This window comes from Trichomycterus rosablanca, chromosome 24, assembly GCF_030014385.1.
Source record: "Trichomycterus rosablanca isolate fTriRos1 chromosome 24, fTriRos1.hap1, whole genome shotgun sequence".
Classification (NCBI taxonomy): Eukaryota; Metazoa; Chordata; class Actinopteri; order Siluriformes; family Trichomycteridae; genus Trichomycterus; species Trichomycterus rosablanca.
This window is the reverse complement of record NC_086011.1, coordinates 17904265-17927700: the sequence shown is the minus strand read 5'-3', so window position 1 is coordinate 17927700 and position 23436 is coordinate 17904265. Positions and strand designations below refer to the sequence as shown.

Genomic DNA, 23436 nt, shown 5'->3' with positions numbered 1-23436 from the left:
AAAATAAACATTTTGGGTTTACTGTATTTAAGAATCAGTCCTTTATATGTTCTGTCACAGACAAATGTTCTACTTTTCAAATAGTATTACTGCTGACCTACTTGTGTGTGTTTTTATTTACTGTTTTGTTGCATCTTTTAATAGAAGATAAATCTCTATCCTGTAAAATATGATTATGAGTGTATTGTTCATTGATGCTTCCTTTACCATAGTTTACAGTTATGTCAAGGTTTAGGTGCAGGATTTTGGTGCTGGTGTTGTGCATTTATGGTAAAAATGAGCAGTTGTTTCGTGCTTCTTGTTAGGGCAGAATGTGTTTTTATTAATATGACCTGGATGGAGAATAGACCACATTAGTAATCATTGCAGTAACGGTTTATTAGAAACTAACCCAAAGAATCTGTTACGTTAATGCCGAGTATTGGCAGTAGACGGTGAGAGTGGACTGTTTTTTGGCAGGATTCTTTTAGGATTAGCTCAGAGACAGAAAGCCTTTCAATCCCTTTAACTTCAAACTGTGTGTGTTACCACTGTAACTACGAGCAACCTTTCAGAGCAAATCCTTTCTTTTAATCCTGTTTGGCTGCTTTATATAATCCCCCACCCGTTACCCAAACACGCCCACCAAGGTTTAACATTTGATGCTTTTGTTTAATGGTCAGTGCAGCATGAGTGCTAACAGCTAGCCAGCGTGGACTGTTATCCCAAGTTTTCTGATGTTGTCAAATATATGACGCTTACAGATGCCGGTCGTTAAACCTTCTTTGCTTTTGAAGGTGACCTAAATTTGTTGAGTGTGACCCCATTAAAACATCCTGACATGTTCAGGATTCATGATGCTGCATTGTTGCTCTGTTATCTCTGTGATGCTGCTGGCGTAGCGTCATCTGTCCTTCATTCACACATGGCCTGCTCTGATGCCTTATTGGGGATCTCTAAACAATAAGAGGTGTAAACGTGCTTCAGAATAGGTCATCTAAAAATAGTTTATACAGCTCATCCGTGTATAAATCCAATCAGCCGGTCATGTGGCAGCAGTGTAATAAAATTTAGAAATACAGACGACGAGATTTAGCTAATATTTACCATAAAGAAATCTAATCAAGGAGGATAAATTTAATCTAAGTGACATTATTAGCTAGTTAGACTGGGAAGTTGTAGCCTAGTGGTTAAGAAACTGGACTAGTAATTGAAAGGCGGCTGGTTCAAGCCCCGCCACTGCCTTGAGCAAGGCCCTAAACCCTCAATTGCTTAGACAATATACTGTCACAACACTGTAAGTTGCTTTGGTTAAAAAAAGCGTCTGTTAAATGCCGAAAATGTAAATCTAAATGTAGTTGGAGCTGACATTGTGACTCAAATATCCACTTTTTACATCCGTGATGAGCAGAAAAGCCAGAATGTCAAACCTATTAGGCTAGAAAAGCAGAACACTACATCAGGTCTCATTCATGTTGGCCTAAAACAGGAATATAAATTCACAATGAGACACTGTCTAATGAAACACAGTTTTTGGGTTTCGGAGACCCGTCATTAAAGTTTATCTCCGGTCTCTGTCTGGGAGTTTGGCATGTTCCACCACGTCCAGTTTTCCTTCAGGTGTTGTAATATTTTATTTATTTTTAAATATTATTTCTGAGACCTTTTTATACGAAGGTAAGGACTTTTATTTTGAACTTAAAGTGCAGTTTCTGCTGGTTGCATTTTCACTGCAGTTTCTTCATGCTGTTACTAGTGCAGGTGTGTGCCGGTTATTCAGGACCAATCAGTTAAACGGGAATTAAAGATATTTTCTCGCTGACTGACTTTTTTTGCGTTGTAGCAAAAATGTCATACTGCAGAGAGGAAGGTAATGTTTAATTATGATTTATAATCTGTATTACACATTCTCTCTCCATTTGTTTTCTTTTTCTCAATGTCATTGAGCTTTAGCCCACATGTGTTAGCTTATTCACACCCGTATTCATCTTTCATCTGATTCTGCACTCCTATTGGTCAGTGGTGTGGCTCCTGTGCAGTGATTGGTGGGGGCGGTCGTATTTATATAAGATTGCATGGAACAAGTCAATCCCGGCATAGGAGGCGGGACGTGGCGGAATACAGATGGGAAATAAAGTAAAGCGATATAATGATCAAGTTTTCATCTAAACCAAATTAATTTAAGTTTAAAATGTAATTAAGCTTGATTGATTTTTGCAACATTTATTTGTTCTTTTATTATTGGAATTCTATTCTTTGTTTAAAACGGAAGGGTTTTTTAATAAAAGAAATCATTAACGGTAGTGCATAATGTTTAGTTCTGTGATGCTTTTCAACTGTCATGACTTTCTAATTCCTTGTAAATGTAAATATAAATATGGCTATTTTAACTGAATATATTTTACAAAAACAACAAGCATTACAAGTAGAAAGGCTGTAAAGCTGTACAGATGTCTGATCCTGACACATTTATGTTAGAACTGAATTTGTTAGTTGGTCGTGTTTTACCCAGTTAATCAGATTTGCAAACATTCTGTATGAACTAAACCTGCTGCTTGTTTTTCTTGGCAGGTAAAGATCGCATCATCTTTGTGACCAGAGAAGACCATGAAGCACCGAGCAACGCTGAGCTTGTAGAAGATGACCCCAATGACCCATATGAAGATCATGGTCAGATCATCACACTTTTATTATTAGATTAATAAAGACGCCATATGTTAGGATGTAAAATGCTAAAATCATTTGCTGATTTTCCTGTAGCGAGATCAGCTGATGGTTAATGGCCAAAGATCCGGGTGGTGCAAGTATATGGTACACATGACTCACTGTGTCACTGTTTTGTGTTTAAATACTGCTTGTTTTAAGTTTGTTTAAGCCTGTGAATGACCTTTTCACTGGGAATGCAATATTGTGGCTCCATGGCCCCCTTGTCTACTCCAAATTGCACTTAGATGTGAGTAAGCAAGAGAATTAGTGAGTCTGTAATACCGTGCTATGGATTGGCACCCTGTCCAAGATGTATTCCTGCTTTGAGTAGGCTCTGGAATCACTCAAACTGACCTTGCCTATTGTCTCCATGTTGTTCCTCCTGCAGGTCTTATTATGCCCAACGGTGACATTAACTGGAACTGTCCTTGCCTGGGCGGCATGGCCAGTGGTCCGTGCGGTCAGCAGTTCAAGGACGCTTTCTCCTGTTTCCACTACAGCAAGGAGGAGGTGAAGGGCTCGGAGTGCATCGAATATTTCCGCGGCATGCAGGAGTGCATGCAGAAATATCCCGAACTCTACCCTCAAGAGGACGAGAACGACAGCCCCCCCTCTGACGCGGCACCAGTCGATGCCACTGACTCTGCTTCTGCATCGGGCTCAGAGGAAGCAACAGCGGGCACAGAAAACCCATCAACAAGCTAATATGAGATATTTACGGTCTAATTCTCAGCACCTCGAACCACAGCTACGCCTCTTTACTGACTTCCAAAGAGAGGAAAAGAGGCACTTGGGTAACCTCAGAGTCAGAAGAGCATGGACAATGGACATGAACAGGAACACGAGGAGATATCGTATATGAGCCACTCGTGGATGTTGATTTTGATTATTACAGATGTGTGATGTGAGCACTGGTAGAAGTAAATGAGAACAAATGAAGGACTGAGATAAGCGATGATTTTTTGATCCAACTGCTAATTATTTTGTCCTGTTTATTTCAGAACCTTGTGTACATGCGCTGTAGAGGTGCAGCAATCATTTTAATTGTGACTGCATTACAGACTAATTAAAATAACATAACATCAGTACAGGTTTTTAAATAAGGGTAAGAGGCTTGTCAGGTGACTTTCATTGCAGACTACACTCAGTTCTTTTGGGTGATGCACAGCGACATGGATTCTCATTGTGAGAACGCATGCATAAGTTGCACTGGCAGCCAATAATCAATAATAATAATAAGGTTCAAGGTGTGATGCCCTGAGTTAGTTTGCTGTCAGTGCAAATCTCATCAAGATGTAGTATTTATTGAAGATGAATAAATGTATTTTAGTGGCATTGTTGGATTCCTCTCACAACCAGACACTTACAAAAAATGTGTTGGCTGCTCTAAATGTCTCCTAGGTTTAAGTGATTAAATAGATGTGTGTGGGTGTTGCACCCTGTCCAGAATGTTTTCCTGCTTTGTGCCCAGTGTTTCCAGCTGGTTCAGAATCATTTAGTGGTTAGTGAAGATAAATGAATAAGCAGCACTGAATGCAGAATGCATGACTGTTCTATTTATTCTGACCTCTGAATGATTTTGATTCTAGACCTTTAATTCTGCTTTAATTTAGTTTACTCCAGTACTCTAGTTTTGTTCTAAATTGCTGTGTCTTCATCAATATGTACGTGTGAGTTCGTATGTGGTTTCTGATGCAACTTCATACTGTTTTACTGTCATACTAAAGCCTTAAATCTGAAAGAGTCCTCTTTTCATCTGTGTAGAGTTACTGTGTAGTGAAATCAACTGCGTCGTGCATCACTGCTACATCTGATAGTGTGGGTGCTGCATGGGTCCTGTAGTCCCTGATCCTTTTCTTTTGGGCGAGATTGACCTTCACCCTGTATTCTGAGAACCCCAGACAAAATTTAGTTTATGTTTTATTTTCTTTAAGGGTTTAAATCGATACCTATAATAAAAATGCTCAAATGTCAGCAAACACCACGACAGGAGGACGAATACGTTGATTTTTTTTAATTCAAATGTACAAAAAATAAACTATTCAAAAAGAACTCGGAGGAAAATCAAGTAACTGGTATAAAATTAAATACGATGTACTGGGTAAGTCAGATATTCTTTTACCATTAGTGCTGTATGACTGGCTGTTAGAGAATACAGGTTTAGTAACTGGTGGAAATGCTGCTGATACCTGTGATCTGATCAGACTTTATTCAGTATCTGAGGTCTGAGCCTCTTCTGAGGTTTTACTGTATTTTCGGGCGCCCATTTAAAGTGTCCACGCTGTAGTTCCCTTTATATGCAGCCCTGCTGCAGAGCTTTAGAGACGAGAGAGCCGAGGGTTGGCGTCCATGGCACTACCAGACTCTTCATGGTGACCAGCAGCCTCCCGGATTTTGCTTCCTCTGAACCTGCCAGCAGATACTCTCCTCCTGAGGAAGATTGTGTAATTATTATGTAATTACGTATTGGTTGTAGATCTGTCTGTCTTTCCCACACACACACACACACACACACACACACATATGTATAAAGGAATTTCCTTACCTGGGTTAAGGATGGGGCAGGTACAGCCACGGCTGGTCCAGGACAGCGGATACAGACTGTGCATTCCCTGGGAGAGTGGCACCATGCCCGATCGCAGAACCTTCCTCACTTTAACCAACACCACCACATGGGTACCTTTATCGTGTGCCGACAGCACGCTGGCTTTGATTACTGTTGGAAGAGGTCCGGTTTTAATACTTACACCAAAATCAGCTCCAACACACGAGCGCCAATTTATATACATCAAGTCAGAAAACATTCCAGCAGGGGTAATGAATCCAGTATGGCCTTAAACTCAGTCTTGTCTCTGAAGGGGCCAGTGTGGAAGTAGGATTTAATACATACAGATGTGGGCTACACCTGACTCCACTTTTAATCAGCTGGTCTTGGTCTTCAAGCTACAGATAACTTGTCTGCTCCTCACAGGCACAGCTGTTACAAAATAGTTCTTTCATTCACATTTTTGAGTCCTAACGTTTTGGTTCTGTCTTTATTTGCTATGGTTTAAATATAACCAGTTTAAAGTAACACAAAGGCCAAATTTCCCTTCTTTAACATGGGATACGTCAGTAAACAAACACACACAACAAAATAAAACTGCAATGACCTTGCAATAGTTAATAACATGATCTACAAGCATAAAAAGATAATCAGGTTGTGGGAAACAACAAAAGCTGTGCCTGGAACAGGACAGGCGTATTCCGACCCTACAAAGTGAGGAGAATGTTAGGTGAACATTTCTCCAAAGGTAAGTTTTTGGACAATTCTGGGGTCATGAGGTCTCTAGATTTACATTTAGACATTGCTTACATGTCGACAAGCTATTTAATAGCTGTAATTGTGATGTTTTTAATTGTCTCTACGTCTCTAAGTAAGGTTATGTATGACATGACATAAAATGAAATGAAAATAACTAAACAATGCAGTTAACCCGGTAATACTGATTCAGGTCTTTTATGAGTATCAGAGTATCATGATATAAGTTCTAGCTAATTTAATAAGCATACACAATTGTGCAGATTAGTCTGATCTTACCGTAGGAATGTTTCATCCTGCACAGATCGGACACACCTTTCAGCTTTCTTTCTTTACAGCTGCATTTCCCTGTATAGTAACACACAACATAACTTTCCCAACCTCCTGACCCTGAAGCTTAATATGTGAAAATCTTGACGTCATATACACTGATCAGCAATAACATTAAAACCACCAACTTGTTTTATAAGCTCCACTTACCATATAGAAGCACTTTGTAGTTCTACAATTACTGACTGTAGTCCATCTGTTTCTCCGCATGCTTTGTTACCCCCTTTCATGCTGTTCTTCAATGGTCAGGACCACCACAGAGCAGGTATTATTTAGGTGGTGGATCATTCTCAGCACTGCAGTGACACTGACATGGCAGCGCTGCTGGAGTTTTTAGACACCTCACTGTCTCTGCTGGACTGAGAATAGTCCAACAGCGCCCCGTGGGCAGCGTCCTGTGACCACTGATGAAGGTCTAGAAGATGACCGACTCAAACAGCCGCAATAGATGAGCGATCGTCTCTGACTTTACATCTACAAGGTGGACCAACTAGGTAGGCGTGTCTAATAGAGTGGACAGTGAGTGGACACGGTGTTTAAAAACTCCAGCAGCGCTGCTGTGTCTGATCCACTCATACCAGCACAACACACACTAACACACCACCACCATGTCAGTGTCACTGCAGTGCTGAGAATGATCCACCACCTAAATAATACCTGCTCTGTGGTGGTCCTGACCATTGAAGAACAGGGTGAAAGCAGGTTAAAAAGTATGTAGAAAAATAGATTAGTAATTGTAGTCAGTAATTGTAGAACTACAAAGTGCTTTTATATGGTAAGTGGAGCTGATAAAATTGCATGTATACAGTGTTCTGGTAACTAACCTGTATAATACTGGGCAGAGACTGTGAGTTCCTTGGACCAGGTCTTGTCCTCATTGTGAGGGTGGAAGTGGGTTAAGTCATGGATTTTACCTCCGATGGGAATGTTGTAAAATTCTGTGTTGGTTTTGCTGGAAGAAAAAAAAACTTAAACTTTAAAACAGCACTGTAAAATAACTAAATTTATTTTTATGAATAAATGTGTCTCACCTATCGAAGCAGTGACCAGTAACTGGGTCACAGGTCAGGGGGCATGTGCAGGGCCTGCAGCCCTCCAGTCCAAAACCCCAGTATCCGGGGAGGCAGTGGCTGCAGCTGGTGCCCCCGACACCAGGCTTACAGTGGCACTGGCCACTTCTGGGGTGGCACCATGCTGCCTCACCGCTGGACTTGGCGGGTACTGAGCCGACTGGGTCACACCAACAGCCTGCAGAAAAAGAGAGCCAAGGTCCAGCGTTGTTAAAGCATTCCACATACATATTGTACGGGCTCTCATGTTTTCCTGCCATGCACTAACACCTTGAAATGACAATCACCATTTTTGGCTGTGTCCCAAACCACATACTGCTGTACTAATTAGTATGTCAGCTTGGTGCACCACCTATGGTGTATTTAATGCTGATTTACTACAGTCTTGTAGCAACTAAGCTTGTCAGCTAGCTGCGTATAAGTGCAGTTTCACTATTGGGGTCTCAAGTTACACGACCATTTATTTAATAGTAGAAAAAAAGATTTGGAATGTACGATAACCATTGTAAATTAAGTGGATAACATATATTTATCTGTCTGTCTGTCTGTCTGTCTGTCTGTTTAGTAAATTTGTCTGCACCTCCCACCTGACACATTTACCTCATTACCATCCTCATAAGAAGGGAATGCTATTTTAAGGCTATTCCCCTTTGCAAAAATTCCAGATTAGACATTAACGCATCAACGTATTAAGAAAGAGAATTCTTGGTTTATACTCCCAACATGGTTCAACAGCAATATCCTGAACAATAACATCCTTCCTCCTCCTGTTTAGCTGCCAAGCCTTATTAGTACCCGTCTGGACATTCCATGCCATCTCAACTATTTTCAAAAATATTTGACTTGGCCTCGAAGACAAATCTTCTACCGAGTTAATCAGGGCTGAACAAATGCGCCTTATCTGGTCTGTAGATAACTGGATGAATAAATGGTCCACGCACATGTGCAATGAAAGATTTTACATTTACAGCACTTGGCAGACGCTTTTAGCCATAAACAACTAAAGGTTAAGGGACTTGCTTAAGGGCCCAACAGTGTTAGCGATAGGATATATGTTGCTTATGTTCTTATTAGTATTAGTACAGAACAGTAGGTTATGGTGGGATCATAAGATGGAATTTTAGATTGTTTATATTGTGGTATTATAAAACTGACTCTGACTCTCTCTCTCTTACGTGTACATGCTTGTGGAGAGTCTATAGGGCGAGCCGAGTGGCGTCGATAGCCTGGGCGGCAGCGCTGGCACCTGCGGCCCGCCGTGTTGTGCTGGCAGTCATCACAGACGCCTCCGCTGGTTCCCCTGGTGGAGTTCCACACCCGCTGAGAAAAGTGGCAGCTCCGTGCATGGCCATGACACTCACATTCTAGACAGAAAGAGCAAACAAATGATGTTCAGGGTAGAACTGACTGGGCGATGTGCAAAGGTTTGGACATCTGATGCAAAAACATGGCAGAAAATGTGGAGAAAATGTGAACAAAGCAAGTGTATCATTGATATGATAACAGCATCTAGAAAATGCAGAGCTGGGCTGGCTTGTTTACATTCCTCCTGCCAGTTGTGCTATAGACATAACCACAAAACCCTTCACTCCCCCGATCTGTACTCATCACAAACGACAACATGACATACCATGGTTACGAAGGGAAAAACACTATCGGCTGCTTTAGTTCAATATCTACACCCCCTTGTTTTATTTGTGAGCCACCTGGTGACCGCCTTACTCTGACAGGGGTTCGGTTCTCCACTGCTCCCGTTGGCCGCCCTCCAGGGTCGATCGTTGTACAGTGGAGCGCATCTTTCGCAGTGCGTACCTGCAGTGTGGTGAGTACAAACACACGCACCCTGCACCTGTAACCAATACAAACACATCACAGACTGGTAGAGCTGAACTTTGGACTGAGCTTCAACTTCAGAGCAATATGTTAAAGCTGCAGTACGTGACTTTTAGTAGATTATATCAGCTGGTTTCATTTTTTGAACTCCTATATCATCATAGATTGGTACAACAAGCTTAGGTGTTACTTAAATGAGTAATGACCACCACTCATGAACATCAGATTGATCTATATGTGCCTTTTATGGTGCTCTGGTCAATATTTAATTGTCTTTATTACTTATTTCAGGTAATTATAATATATACATGCTCTTTTATTACACACAGATTAAAACATGACACCCATATAAAGATATCATGGTTACTGGGAATTATACAATGTCTTGCTGCAGTTTACCCTGTAACCATTAGAGCCAAAATGTAACCCCTATTCACCTTTTGAAAAAAACCCTATTAGAAAGTTATTTGCAGTAGCATTATTTTACCAGAGAGGTCTCTAAAGTTACATGCAGCACAATAAAAGAATACTCTGAACTGGACGGGGCTGGGTGGAAGATTTGCTTGTGTCCCACTCATCCCTCTCTCAGGGGTTATATTTCCAAATTAAAGTTTATTCACCTATCAGATTATGTGCATTGTTTACACATTTACTCACCTTATCACTGCTTGGTAGCGTATCTTGCCCTTTTCCAATCGAAAGGCAGTGTTCTGCGTGCCCATGGCACAGACATGTTCCTAGTGCCAGGAGTGAATAGATGGCGTACGGGTCAGAATGAGACCTTGTGGCGTTGTGATGTGACCCTGATGAATTGGGCAGGCATCTGATGCTGTTTTCCTGGGGTGAAGCATTGCGTTGTCCCCTTGAGGAAATGAAGCGTGATGCAGGACAGTGATGAGGTTTGAGGAGACGGATGCGCAGGTTGGTGAGGGTCATTACGGACAGAGCTGCAGGACTGTACGGGTCTGCTATGCCATTGTTCTGAGCCAGGGAACGAAATATGACCTGAGGAACAATAAAGTAGCATAAAATTTCAATAGCTTAACCAGAAGTCAATTTATACATAATTGAAACAATAAAGCAGATATGGAGTGCCTCTCCTGTCTTACCTCTCCACCTGTGCAAGGCTTGGCGCTAGAGTATCTGGAAGTACAAAGTGCCCCCTTTTGGTTAACATCATCAAGCACCCCGAATGTGGCACTACAGTTGTCAGCGAAGAGCTTCAGCGTCTCCCACGTGTTCCCAAAATCCTGTGAGCGCTCCAGGCTCATGGCAGCAGGACGAGGCGAGTGAAAAACCATCACTACATGGGTCAGGAAGAACCTGGACTCCAGGTTCAGCTGGATTTCATCCTGTCCACCTGCTGCAGTCGATTCCCACCAAGTGTTCGGGTTGGCAAAGGGGTCGTCCACCATCAATGCAGGGGAATGATGAAAGCTGTTGGAAGATGTGGAAAGGGTCCTGCCACTGGCCAGGTTGCCCATAGTAGGGCTGCAAGCATGACCGGAACATCTGGAGGCTGCTGGCAGAAATAATAAACATCAAATGGGATTAAAAACAGTAGGCTGGACTTGGGTTGAAATGTGACTGTAGGTGTGGGTTTGAATAATTCAATTAGTAAATGTGTGATGCCCTTATGGATTGTCGCCCTGTTCAAGGTGTACACCCTTCTGCAGACCTACCCCAACCCTGATGATGATAATTTGGGTACTAATATAGTTTAAATATAGTTTTAATATGTTACTTTTATACGTATTTTAACAAAAACGTTGCTGACTACACATAGGAAAGTCAATTCATACATAATACCCTTAATAAATACTTTAATTAACTAATTAATTAATTAATTAACCTCATTATGTTTTCATCCTGGTGCTTACCTGCTACTCCGTGCAGAAATCCCAGAAGAATCGCCACAAACTGGAGGGGTGACCAAAATCCCTTCATTTTTGGAACTTTATTATTTACACACAAGTGAAAAAGAACCGAATCACACCATCGCAGAATCGACTCATTAGTAACTCATTATCATACCAACAGACATAAACTGGTCGTAAACAAATCAATTTACAGAGTCAACGAGTAACTGTACAGATACAAGTTGACCACAAATGAACCGATTCACCAATTCACATCCTAACTGTACAGATTAAGAGTGACCCTAACGGAATCGATTCCTAGTGTCACTGTACTGACTCAAACAGACAGTGAATGAGCTGATTTACAGAATTTAAGAGGATATGCAAGGTGGGTATAAATAACTCAGGATTACAACATCACAAAAGAGACAAAATCTGACCATATATGAGCGATTTATCAATTAACTGCACAGACTTACGTTGACCGTTCATAAACCGATTCACTGAATCAACACAAAGCCACAAGCCGACCGTTAATGAACCGATTCACACAATCAACTTGCAGACAAAAGCGCACCATAAATGAGCCGATTCATCAATTCACCGAATAACCGCAGACTCAAGCTGACCTCAGATGAACCGATTCAGAGCAACACCGGTCCGTTCGGCTCTCCATTCACAGTTCCTTTATTCAGTGTCAAAAATGAGCGCAGGTAAAATTCAATATTTAAAAATTCAAAATCGCCCAAAAATCACTGTTTGCAATCACTTGTAATAGCAAATTATTTAACTTTAAATAGAAATCCATAAAATCGCATTTCGAGATCGTTCAGGCACCTGTCAAAGCGGTTTATTTCAATGCGAGTCCAGTTTACACTGCTGCCACTGCTGCTTCATTCTGCATAAGGACATACCGATCCATACCGAAAACATCCGACTGGTTTAGACTCAGTACCGGTATAAATAAGGTGCAGGACTGTCCCAGATGAGCGGATGAGATCTTTTTGTGTGCTGCTGAGCTGAGCGCTGATTGCACAGTGACAGTGAAAGCTCTGATACAGAGAGAAATAAAGTGAGAACAGCGCCCCCACAGGACATTATTCACAGTGCAGTGCAGTGGCACTGGTACACAAAGGGTGGCGTCCTAAATCAAGAACTAGACTCCTCAAAGCAATTAACATGATACTGTGATACCCCTATAACACACCATCGAGGGCAGAGTTGTGACAGGACCTGTGGAGGGACTTAACACTCAAAGGACTGAAAACATCACTACGTGCATTGCATTATCAACAGGGACACAGGGCGCTGGAGAAAACTGACCCATCTGTGCAGTCAACCATCGCAAAGTGATGACTGCGTAGTGACATGACATGACATGACATTTATTAGGTCCACTTACTCTGTACCTACACGCACTGGTTATGTCATAGACATGCTTATAAAATACCGTCCCTGCTACCTATGAGGTACAAAAAGCAGCAAAGCCTCTTGTTGCATCTTTTCCTCCTCTTATGGGCTTTTCTTTTTAGCTTTCATTGGTTGTGGACTGAATATTGAATTTGAAGTGACTATATCATAATAACAAAGACTCCAACACATGCAATTTTCTGTGTTTTAGATTTGCTTATAGATTTCTAAAAGATTTGCTTAAGGAGCTCTGATGAAAAAAAAAAAAAAAAAGTGCTTTGACTTGTCTGGCTGGTATATTGGGTGCTGCACAGCAACAGGGGTTCTGGGTTCAAACCCTCCCTCCTGTCACTGGTTTTAAGGAGTTTGATTGTAAATGCAACCAAGGCACCAGTCACACCAGACAGGGTTGATAGGTAAATAAATATTGCACAGTACAGGGTCATCATGGATAAAATCCTTCTTTCTAGAAAGCTTAAACAGTTCTGATTTGAAACATCGGTCATCATCACTGCTCCCAAACTAACCTGCAGAGCTTGAATTGCTGACATTTCAGTTTTACGATTTTTATTTGTTTTCAGGGCATGCAGTTTTTATGTTTGGTCTTACTTTAAAAATAAATCTGATTTAGAAAGTGAGGTTCCTTGTAAACTTCTTTTAATTACTAAATTCTTTGAAGGCACTGAGCATTTAAGTCACAATTACACAGACCTCCTTCTCTAATAGTAAAGCCCTGCAATAAAATCCATGTGCTCTATAAGTAGGAGGTTCAAGTTTTGAGTTCCTGCTGAGGATATATTGAGGTGTTTTCAACACACATTCCACCCATGGTGGTTTTCAATTTTATGGTTAGTAGTAAAAGCAAGAGGCAAAGGACGTTCTGCTGAAGTCACATCAAAGTCGTTTACACCTGCCAAAAAGTATATGCAATAAAAACAGGGCTTTGGTTTTACGTGCTCTTGTTTAGGTCATTTAAAGCTGCAGCTGCCTTTTAGTTTAAAATAACAGATTTACTAACATTCACAAAATGAGTTTGTTTAAATTCCAACATTGTTTACCCCCAATTTTTTTATTAATTTACCACTTTTGTAGAAACATAATGTTTTGAAGAATCTGATGGCAAAACAGACTGGCAGATCCTTCTGGCAGGCTTTCACATTATCATTGACATACATTGTCAGGCTGAAACAGGAACAGATTAATTTGCCAGGCGTTCCACAAATTTGGAAGCACATATACTGTATCTCTAGGAAAGCATTGTATGCTCCACCACACTGAGCACTATGCATTAAGAAAAGCTGTGTTCTTGTGGAAACCAGTCTGATTTATAACTAGAGTTTGTACACTGCTGCCAAGTGCAAACTTTTAGTTGTTGTACACCACTTAACCAACATTTACCATTGCACCTGATCTATAAATTTCCAGAAGAATTGAACTGGGAAGTTGGATTTTTACTTTTGGATTGTTTTCAAAACAAACTGACATGTTAGAAATGTTCAACCTGTTCTCCTGTCAATATGTCTACAAGATTGCATAATTATATTAGCAATAAGCATGACAGAAATGGACAAAACCATCAGTAAGATGAGGTTTTCACTTTCATTTACACTTAAGCATTACACAGATGCTTTTATCTACAGTGACTTTGAATTAAGACAATCCAAGCAACTAAGGGTTTAAGGCTTTGTTCAGGGGGTTGGGGTTTAACCCTCCAGCTTTCCATTCAATAGGACAAAGCTGTAAAATGTTTAAAATGAAAACCACATGTGCATACCAGAATCTATATTTGGCTGCTCACTGTGGTTCAAGACCTGAATCACATCTATAAAGTTAATTGAAGTGGGGGCAATTGTGTGGGATTTATTGTGCAGAGCAAACAGTTGGGACTGATCCAGATCGCATGCCAGGCTTAGTTTCAGCAGCTCATTACAGTATTGATTGAAAACAACCTAAAGAACAGCAGGACTGAACACCGGCCAAAAGAAATAAAATATTCCTTAGTGGGTGGAGGATTCTAAACATAAACTGTTTTCGCAAAAGCTTTTACATTTTTCATTCTGAAAATATACCTTTATGATAGCTTGGTGGGGGATAAGTTTAATTCAGACCAGGGCACTTGGAGCAACTACCTCTTGATGTTCCCCTTTAATTGCCTCATGTGCAGGACCGGTGCATTCTGAATTACAAAGGCAAGGTTTAAACCAATGTTTCCAGAGCCCTGGTGATATGTGGCACCCACATCTGCTGTAAAATATGGGCTGTATTAGTTTTAGTTCTCTTAAACATAAACTAAATATACTGTATATATATATACAGTGTATCACAAAAGTGAGTACACCCCTCACATTTCTGCAAATATTTCATTATATCTTTTCATGGGACAACACTATAGACATGAAACTTGGATATAACTTAGAGTAGTCAGTGTACAACTTGTATAGCAGTGTAGATTTACTGTCTTCTGAAAATAACTCAACACACAGCCATTAATGTCTAAATGGCTGGCAACATAAGTGAGTACACCCCACAGTGAACATGTCCAAATTGTGCCCAAAGTGTCAATATTTTGTGTGACCACCATTATTATCCAGCACTGCCTTAACCCTCCTGGGCATGGAATTCACCAGAGCTGCACAGGTTGCTACTGGAATCCTCTTCCACTCCTCCATGATGACATCACGGAGCTGGTGGATGTTAGACACCTTGAACTCCTCCATCTTCCACTTGAGGATGCGCCACAGGTGCTCAATTGGGTTTAGTCCATCACCTTTACCTTCAGCTTCCTCAGCAAGGCAGTTGTCATCTTGGAGGTTGTGTTTGGGGTCGTTATCCTGTTGGAAAACTGCCATGAGGCCCAGTTTTCGAAGGGAGGGGATCATGCTCTGTTTCAGAATGTCACAGTACATGTTGAAATTCATGTTTCCCTCAATGAACTGCAGCTCCCCAGTGCCAGCAACACTCATGCAGCCCAAGACCATGATGCTACCACCACCATGCTTGACTGTAGGCAAGATACAGTTGTCTTGGTACTTCTCACCAGGGCGCCGCCACACATGCTGGACACCATCTGAGCCAAACAAGTTTATCTTGGTCTCGTCAGACCACAGGGCATTCCAGTAATCCATGTTCTTGGACTGCTTGTCTTCAGCAAACTGTTTGCGGGCTTTCTTGTGCGTCAGCTTTCTTCTGGGATGACGACCATGCAGACCGAGTTGATGCAGTGTGCGGCGTATGGTCTGAGTACTGACAGGCTGACCTCCCACGTCGTCAACCTCTGCAGCAATGCTGGCAGCACTCATGTGTCTATTTTTTAAAGCCAACCTCTGGATATGACGCCGAACACGTGGACTCAACTTCTTTGGTCGACCCTGGCGAAGCCTGTTCCGAGTGGAACCTGTCCTGGAAAACCGCTGTATGACCTTGGCCACCATGCTGTAGCTCAGTTTCAGGGTGTTAGCAATCTTCTTAAAGCCCAGGCCATCTTTGTGGAGAGCAACAATTCTATTTCTCACATCCTCAGAGAGTTCTTTGCCATGAGGTGCCATGTTGAACATCCAGTGGCCAGTATGAGAGAATTGTACCCAAAACACCAAATTTCACAGCCCTGCTCCCCATTTACACCTGGGACCTTGACACATGACACCAGGGAAAGACAACGACACATTTGGGCACAATTTGGACATGTTCACTGTGGGGTGTACTCACTTATGTTGCCAGCTATTTAGACATTAATGGCTGTGTGTTGAGTTATTTTCAGAAGACAGTAAATCTACACTGCTATACAAGCTGTACACTGACTACTCTAAGTTATATCCAAGTTTCATTTCTATAGTGTTGTCCCATGAAAAGATATAATGAAATATTTGCAGAAATGTGAGGGGTGTACTCACTTTTGTGATACACTGTATATATATTTAAAAAATGAGCATTACTGCACAATTCAGACCAGCTAATCCACCTTCTGAATGCTTTTGGGATATGGGATAAAATAATAGTACCAGGAGCCACATTTCCCAATCATCACATTTAACTTTAATGTTGCTTAATACATTACACTATATGGTGCATGAAGAAAGGCAGATTTCCTAAAATTGCTTTAAATTAAGAAGGAAGCCTTTCATTTCCAGCAATCCTGAAGACTGATGTTTGTCTGTGTGTGTGTGTGTCTGACCGTGTGGTTGTTGGGGGTCAGAGAGTTTCCTACAGTGACCTTGAGTGTTCCATGTGAAAACCTTACCTTGTGTGTGTGTGTAAAACCCATGCAAATGTCGTTTTTAGTGTGGGTAATACGTTTACTTTAGTGCTTTGATGTGAGAGGATAAATGAGACAGATCAAGCTGTCAGCCAAGCCACCGCTGATTGAGTCCAGATGAGCCACCGTTACAGACCAGTTGCCTTCTGTGCATTTGTAGCCCACTGCCAAAAACAATTGTATAAGATAAAGTGTGCATGTTTATTATTAGTGCTTCATTTAATGTACAAGTGAGGTAACAACGTACATAAACTTGTATGGGGGGTCATGCTTTTCTCCTGATTGAATGATACAAATGAGAAACACAACAAAACTCAAATTGTTGAAGTTGTTTTGGCAAATAATCTAATCATTAAGTGACAGAATATGTAAGTTCCCAACACTGTCATCACACACACGTCCTTTACAAATGTAAGCAAGCATTTGACTTCAATGCTACATGAATAATATGACATCTAATTCTATATAATTGTACATTACATTAGTTTGCATGTCTCTGAACGGTTGCCTGTGAGCCTCTGCATGACAGGCTCAACATGATCATGCCCTCGAATACTTTTTAACCTTATTAACTAATAAGAAGCTGAAACTTAAAGAATGTTTTGGTTCAACGGATTTAAATCTATTAAGCCAAACCCCACATTTTTATATCCAGTAAAGCTTTAGCTTTACGCATGCACATTCACATCTGTGCAAACATAATCATGTAAGGAAAATAATAATACAGAACAAAACACAACCATACTGCACTTCCTGGAGTCTGCAGTGCTTCAGGCTCTGCCTGAGTTACTGTACAACCAAATTTTTAAAGTAATGCCCCTTGTGGTGCTCAGGTGGCGCTCTCTAGTTCGAATCTTAGGCAGTTTTATTGACCTGGCAGAGCATCCGAAACAGGCACATGGGGCTGGGCATGAAGGAGGTGGGTTGACAGGGGTTTCGTTGTCTCTCTACAAGAGTGTTTTCTCTGGTATATGGTATATTCTCCTTCCAAATTGTATGAAAACACTTTCTGTCCCTGTTCTGACCCCTTTCTTGATTTACTCTTCAGACGTTAATGCATCTTAGATCCCCAGGCTGTAAATCTTACATCTGCTGAAAGTGCTGAATGTTGATATCCCAGCATCCAAGGTCAGAAGGAAGGTGGGTGACAGGAAATTGTTGAACTGAGGTGTCCACAATCACTCATTCTTACACCTAAGCACATGGACTGACACAAACCATGGAAGTGTTACAGAACCATGATAGGTTTGGTGCAAAAGCCTGTTTAAAAGGTGTTTATAAAGCATGAACTGGAATACTCAGTAGCGAGTGGGTGCAAATTTATGTATAAATATGCATGAAGTATAATTCAGTGTTGACAAAAGACATTAGTGGTCTTGATGACCATGATTTCCCTTTATGCTGTGGGCCCCGGCATGACTGCACACCCTGTTCTGCCCCCACCAAACTTTTTCCTTTTCACTATGTAATTTTCTGATTGCTTTTGACTTTTGTTCTTTGTTCTTTAATGCAGTGTATGAAATGTTCTTTAATGCACTGTATGTAATGAGAAAGTAATTGTAGGTGTCTAAAACACATGCACCAGGGTTCTGCCCTCTAACCTTTATACTTTGCAAGATCTAAGAGACTGGGTGACCACATGGTACCTATGCTGACTCCTTTAGCCAGTGGTTACAGGGTCGCCATTGATGTCCTCTTTTTCCAATTTGAAATATGAACCCCGCCAAGGCATTGTAAGGGTACTGCTTTCTTTCACCCACTCATAAAACAATCAGAACCTTTTTTCTGATGGTGTACATTTCGCCCATTAAAAGCGTTGGTGCATGGTGGCCATATATAACCACATGACTGTTTGGTTATTTGCCCAGGAGTGTACAACTAGCTGAGAGCAACCACACATTTTTAAATCTTTATTTTTGTTTGTAAATTTCTTTTATGTTTGTGTTGGCATTGTATAATCCCTTATACAGTATGTGAAAACACCTGTATAAATATTTTTTTTTTTGCATAAAAAGAGACTTTAAAGCTGCACAGGTCTCAAATCAAATAGAAATAAAGCACATACGGATTTGACGTCTGTGTGTGTGTGTGTGTGTGTATGTGTGTGTGTGTGTGTGTGTATACATACTTTTCGTCCTTGTAGTGTTTACCATGTTTAATATCGAGCTGGAGGAATTCCAGACGGACACAGAGAACATACAAAACTCCACACAGTGATTTGAGGCATAAACTGCACCCTGGTTCTCAAGACCCATGTTACTGTGCGACACCCACTCAATCTTGTCCACTCACTCACTTTCTTAACCGCTTATCCAGTTAGGGTTGTGAGGGGGTGCTGGAGCCTATCCCAGCTTTTCAATGGGCGCAAGGCACACAATAACACCCTGGACGGGGCGCCAGTCCATCGCAGGGCAGACACACATACACACACCTATTCACCTATAGGGCAATTCACTGTCTCCAATGAACCTGACTGCATGTTTTTGGACTGTGGGAGGAAACCCACGCAGACACGGAGAGAACATACAAACTCTGCACAGAAATGACCCGGATCGAACCCAGGACCTATTTGCTCTGAGGCGACAGTACTAGCTACTAAGCCACCGTGCCGCCCCAGTCTGGTGCAGTTTATTATTATTATTATTATTATTATTATTATTATTATTATTATTATTATTATTATTGTTATTATTATTATTATTATTATTATTATTATTATTATTATTTTCACCTAAGTTTAATATTCAATCTGTGCAAACCACTGTGGCATAAACTAGGTCTGCTTACCAAATTATAAGCCTTACAATATGAAAAAAAGAAGTTTTTTGAACATCTTTAGGTGCAGTATACGTTTTTAAATAACTGTTTATACATAATTAGGTCGTTTTAATTCCCAAAATACATAAATAAACGTTTAGAAGAGCCACTACATACCGTTCTTTAGCTAATGGTTTTGCCTTGGTGACTCCTCAGCTTGACTGTGATTGGTGCGACCATAGCAACGGCCGCGCGTGCTGAAGTGACCGTTGGGGAAAGAGTTCAGTCAGACTGGAAAAGTTTATTAACGAATAAATTAAAAATAAGTAAATTATATTCAATATACAACAGGTAGGATTTTAATAACTTGGTTAAATCGTTTAAATCAAGTTTAACCGTATAAGTGTGTAGGTTTTAAATGTTAAATTGATTTCTGTTTGATCAAGTGTATTTAAATTCGGCTGTGACTTCTGCTAACGGTGCAAACGTATTTCATTTTTATTTTTATTTGTATTAGATTTGAAATGTGTATGCGTTTTTAAAGAACAACGAGGAATCAAGATATGCATTTATTATTTATTTATTATTCACTTGGAAATAAATGATATACAGTGGTACCTTGAAACTCAACCCTAATTGGTTCTGGGAGTTGCGTCGAGTTTCAAGGTATTTTTTTCCCATAGGGATGTTTGGGAAACCTGTTAATACGTTCCATGGTCCTGTGGAACTACTGTACATATATTTTAGGCTAATTTAAAATAATGTGGTTGTTTTTGACACTTATACACTAAAAAAAATAAAAGCATATAAAAAAACACTGAAATACAATTGAAAAACAGTTAAAAATCAATAAATCAATAAAAAAATACAATAAAACCTGCACTTTATCTTTACTTCTATATTTTATTGTTTCCTAACGCTTCTTAATCGTGGAGATGCTTGATCTCGGAATACCGTATTCCGTTCCGTGAGGGCGCATTCACACGAGAAGCGGCAAAATAGCTTTTTCGCTGGTTGTACCACTATTTTCTATGGAGTACGGTGGCGCACAAAGCTTAATGTGTCTTATTGTACTAAAACGAGCGAGAGTTGAGTTTAGGGGTACAAATTTCTCGACGAAGTGTGTTGAGTTTCAAAGATTTTGAGTTTAGGGGATATTACAAGGAACTACTGTAATTACTTATGATACAACTGAGTTTTTGGGGCAAATGTTGGACATTAAAGCTGCAATAAATACACTTAAAGTTAAAAGCTTTAGGAGTTTTGTGATTGCGGGGACCTGGGTGCGAGAACATGGGTGAAATTGCCCACTGTTCTGTTTTGTCATGATCAATCCTGATTGGTAGTCTAATAGAGAAATCTGGGTTTGTTTAACACTGTAGTGGTTTAGTCGCTGTTATAGCAACAAAGATTGGACCAGTTTATTAATCCCCATTGTTTTGAAATGACATGTTCGAGTGTCACTTATCCGTAAACCTTTAGACCATGTAGTGTAGTTACCACAGAGCACCACAGTAAACTATACTGTAGGTACTGATTATAATAGCAAGCTTGGCAATAATGCACACATTACTATCTGCCAGTCTTCTCTTCCTGTTTCAGTGTGACAGTTCTGTACTTTTAAACATGGACACAAGCCCAGCACACCACAACCATCCTCACAGATCAGGTGTGTTTCTACCGCAACCTCCTGATACCACTAAACCTGAGGAGCACAGATCACTGCAGCAGCGCCTTAGGAGCAAACTACCTCCCATAAGAAAATATCCCATCATAGAGGAGAGGGGCTTCTACTCTGAGCTCATCACCTCCACAGCCAAACCAGACATACAGGTAAAAATGACACCTTTTTCACTGTTTGCATGATATTAAAATCCAGCAAAATCCAGATTTCTTAAAACGTGTGCTGTGTGTAGTCTTTTACACAGGGTCCAGTGACCCAGCAGAGCTTGATGTGCCAGGCTGGTTATGACTCAAACACCCCTAATGGTAAAATCTTTACATCTCTTAATGTGTGCCTAAGTCACTCATTTAAGCAAACACTATTCATGTTTTAACATTGCTTTATCCTGGTCAGGGTTGCACTGGGTTAGTTCAGATATAGCCAATCATTTTTGTATGTAGATGCCGACCAGCCGATTGCATACCTGGGCATTCGAACCATGGATCCCAGTCGTAGTGGGCGTATTTCACGTATTTCACTGCTGCACCATCTGAGCGCCGCTAAACACTTTTGATATAGTCTTGGTATCGGTACACTAAGAACTAATTAAACTCTCCATGGTGGTCTAACCTGCTGCTGAATCGTACTAAATCGTTAACAGCAGGGTTTAATTTTTCAACTCACCAGTACATATTGGTGAATTTGTCTGGTTTCTATCCTAGCAAACACTTTTCAGACTCCTCCGGACCTGCTCAGTATCATTGAGAGTGACCGACATGGACCGACCACCCAAATCCTGCAGGAGACAGACTTCGCTTCGAGCGGCTACTTGGCTAAAGTACAAATGCCTTATGACTGTTTATCTGGCCAGCTGCCCCGTGCCGTTGAGATTGAGAGGTAAGAAGACGTGTAATGTAAGTAATTCAAGGCTGTATGGTTTTTTTAATGGAGTGGAAAGGGTTCGAGGGATAAGCGTGTTGATCTGTGCGAACCATTATTATCTGTGGTATTTAGGGCCAGTGATAGCTCAGTGGTTAAGGTACTGGACTAGTAAACAAAAGGTTGCCGGTTCAAGTCCCGCCACCACCAAGTTGCCACTGTTGGGTCCCTGAGCAAGGCCCTTAACCCTCAATTGCTCATTGTGTTCAGCTCATTGTGTAAGTCGCTTTGAATAAAAGCGTCTGCTAAATGCTGAAAATGTAAAATGTGGTATCAGATCACAAGAATATGATTAAGCAGGATTTACTGTCTCCTCAAATCAGTTCCATAGTAAGATTTTATCTAGTCCAGACTTTATTTTTATAGTTCATCTGTTCATGTTTAAAAATAGCTATGTGGTAATGTAATTGGGATGTTCATTCCTGTCTGCTTACAGAAGAAAGAGGAAGTATCAGAAATCAGATGTCGCTCAGCTTCTGGCTGAGCTCGGCATAGACTCCAGCATGCTGGTTTCTCAAAATCTGAGCAGCACGGATCACACAGAGCTCGAAGCACCTGTTTCCACGAGCCCCAGTTCATCTGCATCAAAAAGTCCCGGGGTACATAAGACCCTGTGCCCACCAGTTGCTAACTACCTGCCCCTTGAGGTTAGACTCATTGCATATTGTAATCACAAAATAAATAAATAATGCCAATCAAAGCAAGATATATATAGATTTTCGGTTGGAAAATGACTTTATTTCTTATATCTTTTTTATATAGGACAAATCTAATAATAGCTTGTATAAGTGGACATAATTTTTATTATACACTTAAATCGTTTAATAGATATTTGACAATGAGGAGTTCGATTGCCGGACACCAGAGGACTGGCTTGCTTTGTGTTCACCTGAGCACAAACCTTTCCCTGCCAAGGCTCTGCTGCCAATTAACACCACCAATTCACCTGGTACAGGCCAATAATTAATACCAAAAACACTTTAATAGAATTGTAGTAATATACACACACTGTGTTAACCATTGGAATAAGGTTAAAGAACTGCTTATCTCTCTATTTATGATTTCTCTGGTGTAGATGAGCAGAGCTGCTTAACTTTGGAGTATGCCTGGCAGTCTGTAGGGGTTCTAGACTACGGCCAAGAAAAAAGGCAGTACATGGTGCAAAAGGCAGACACAGATGGAAGAGTGAGAGACAGCAGGGGAAAGCCTGTTACGATTGGAGCCGATACAATTAAAGGCAAGTCCAAAAAGTTACTGGTCAACTACATTTGATGTAATTTGACAATAAGGCAGTTATAATTAAAATAGACTGGACTTTTTATTCCTAAATATTTTAC

The 23436-nt window shown here is 40.7% G+C and overlaps 3 protein-coding genes across 4 annotated transcripts in view; 2 read left to right on the top strand and 1 right to left on the bottom strand.

Moving 5' to 3' along the window:
- Window positions 1-1742: 1742 nt before the first annotated feature.
- On the top strand, window positions 1743-4729 carry chchd4a (coiled-coil-helix-coiled-coil-helix domain containing 4a). Its single transcript, XM_062986774.1, has 3 exons — window positions 1743-1849; window positions 2551-2649; window positions 3074-4729. Exons 1-3 carry the CDS (start codon window positions 1828-1830, stop codon window positions 3388-3390), a joined length of 438 nt encoding a protein of 145 aa, XP_062842844.1. The 5' UTR covers window positions 1743-1827; the 3' UTR covers window positions 3391-4729.
- On the bottom strand, window positions 4691-16881 carry si:dkey-202e22.2 (netrin-4). Of its 2 annotated transcripts, none has more exons than XM_062986773.1 (10): window positions 16726-16881; window positions 10329-10741; window positions 9877-10224; window positions 9109-9235; window positions 8562-8750; window positions 7348-7564; window positions 7141-7268; window positions 6266-6334; window positions 5231-5401; window positions 4691-5115 (listed from the first exon to the last, which is right to left on the bottom strand). In XM_062986773.1, the coding sequence occupies exons 2-10, from the start codon at window positions 10701-10703 to the stop codon at window positions 4979-4981; spliced, it is 1761 nt and encodes a 586-aa protein (XP_062842843.1). In that variant the 5' UTR covers window positions 10704-10741; window positions 16726-16881; the 3' UTR covers window positions 4691-4978. The 2 variants fall into 2 exon arrangements, with proteins under 2 accessions (XP_062842843.1, XP_062842842.1); XM_062986772.1 differs by lacking the exon at window positions 16726-16881 and adding an exon at window positions 11100-11182.
- Window positions 16882-19764: 2883 nt separating this feature from the next.
- Window positions 19765-23436, top strand: part of dnah1 (dynein, axonemal, heavy chain 1) — a 28888-nt gene continuing 25216 nt past the window's right edge. The window contains exons 1-7 of the mRNA XM_062987025.1: window positions 19765-19848; window positions 21100-21330; window positions 21414-21486; window positions 21883-22057; window positions 22536-22746; window positions 22928-23048; window positions 23175-23336. Of these exons, the coding sequence (XP_062843095.1) occupies window positions 21124-21330; window positions 21414-21486; window positions 21883-22057; window positions 22536-22746; window positions 22928-23048; window positions 23175-23336 (949 nt within the window). The 5' untranslated portion in view covers window positions 19765-19848; window positions 21100-21123. The remainder of the gene's footprint in view (window positions 19849-21099; window positions 21331-21413; window positions 21487-21882; window positions 22058-22535; window positions 22747-22927; window positions 23049-23174; window positions 23337-23436) is intronic.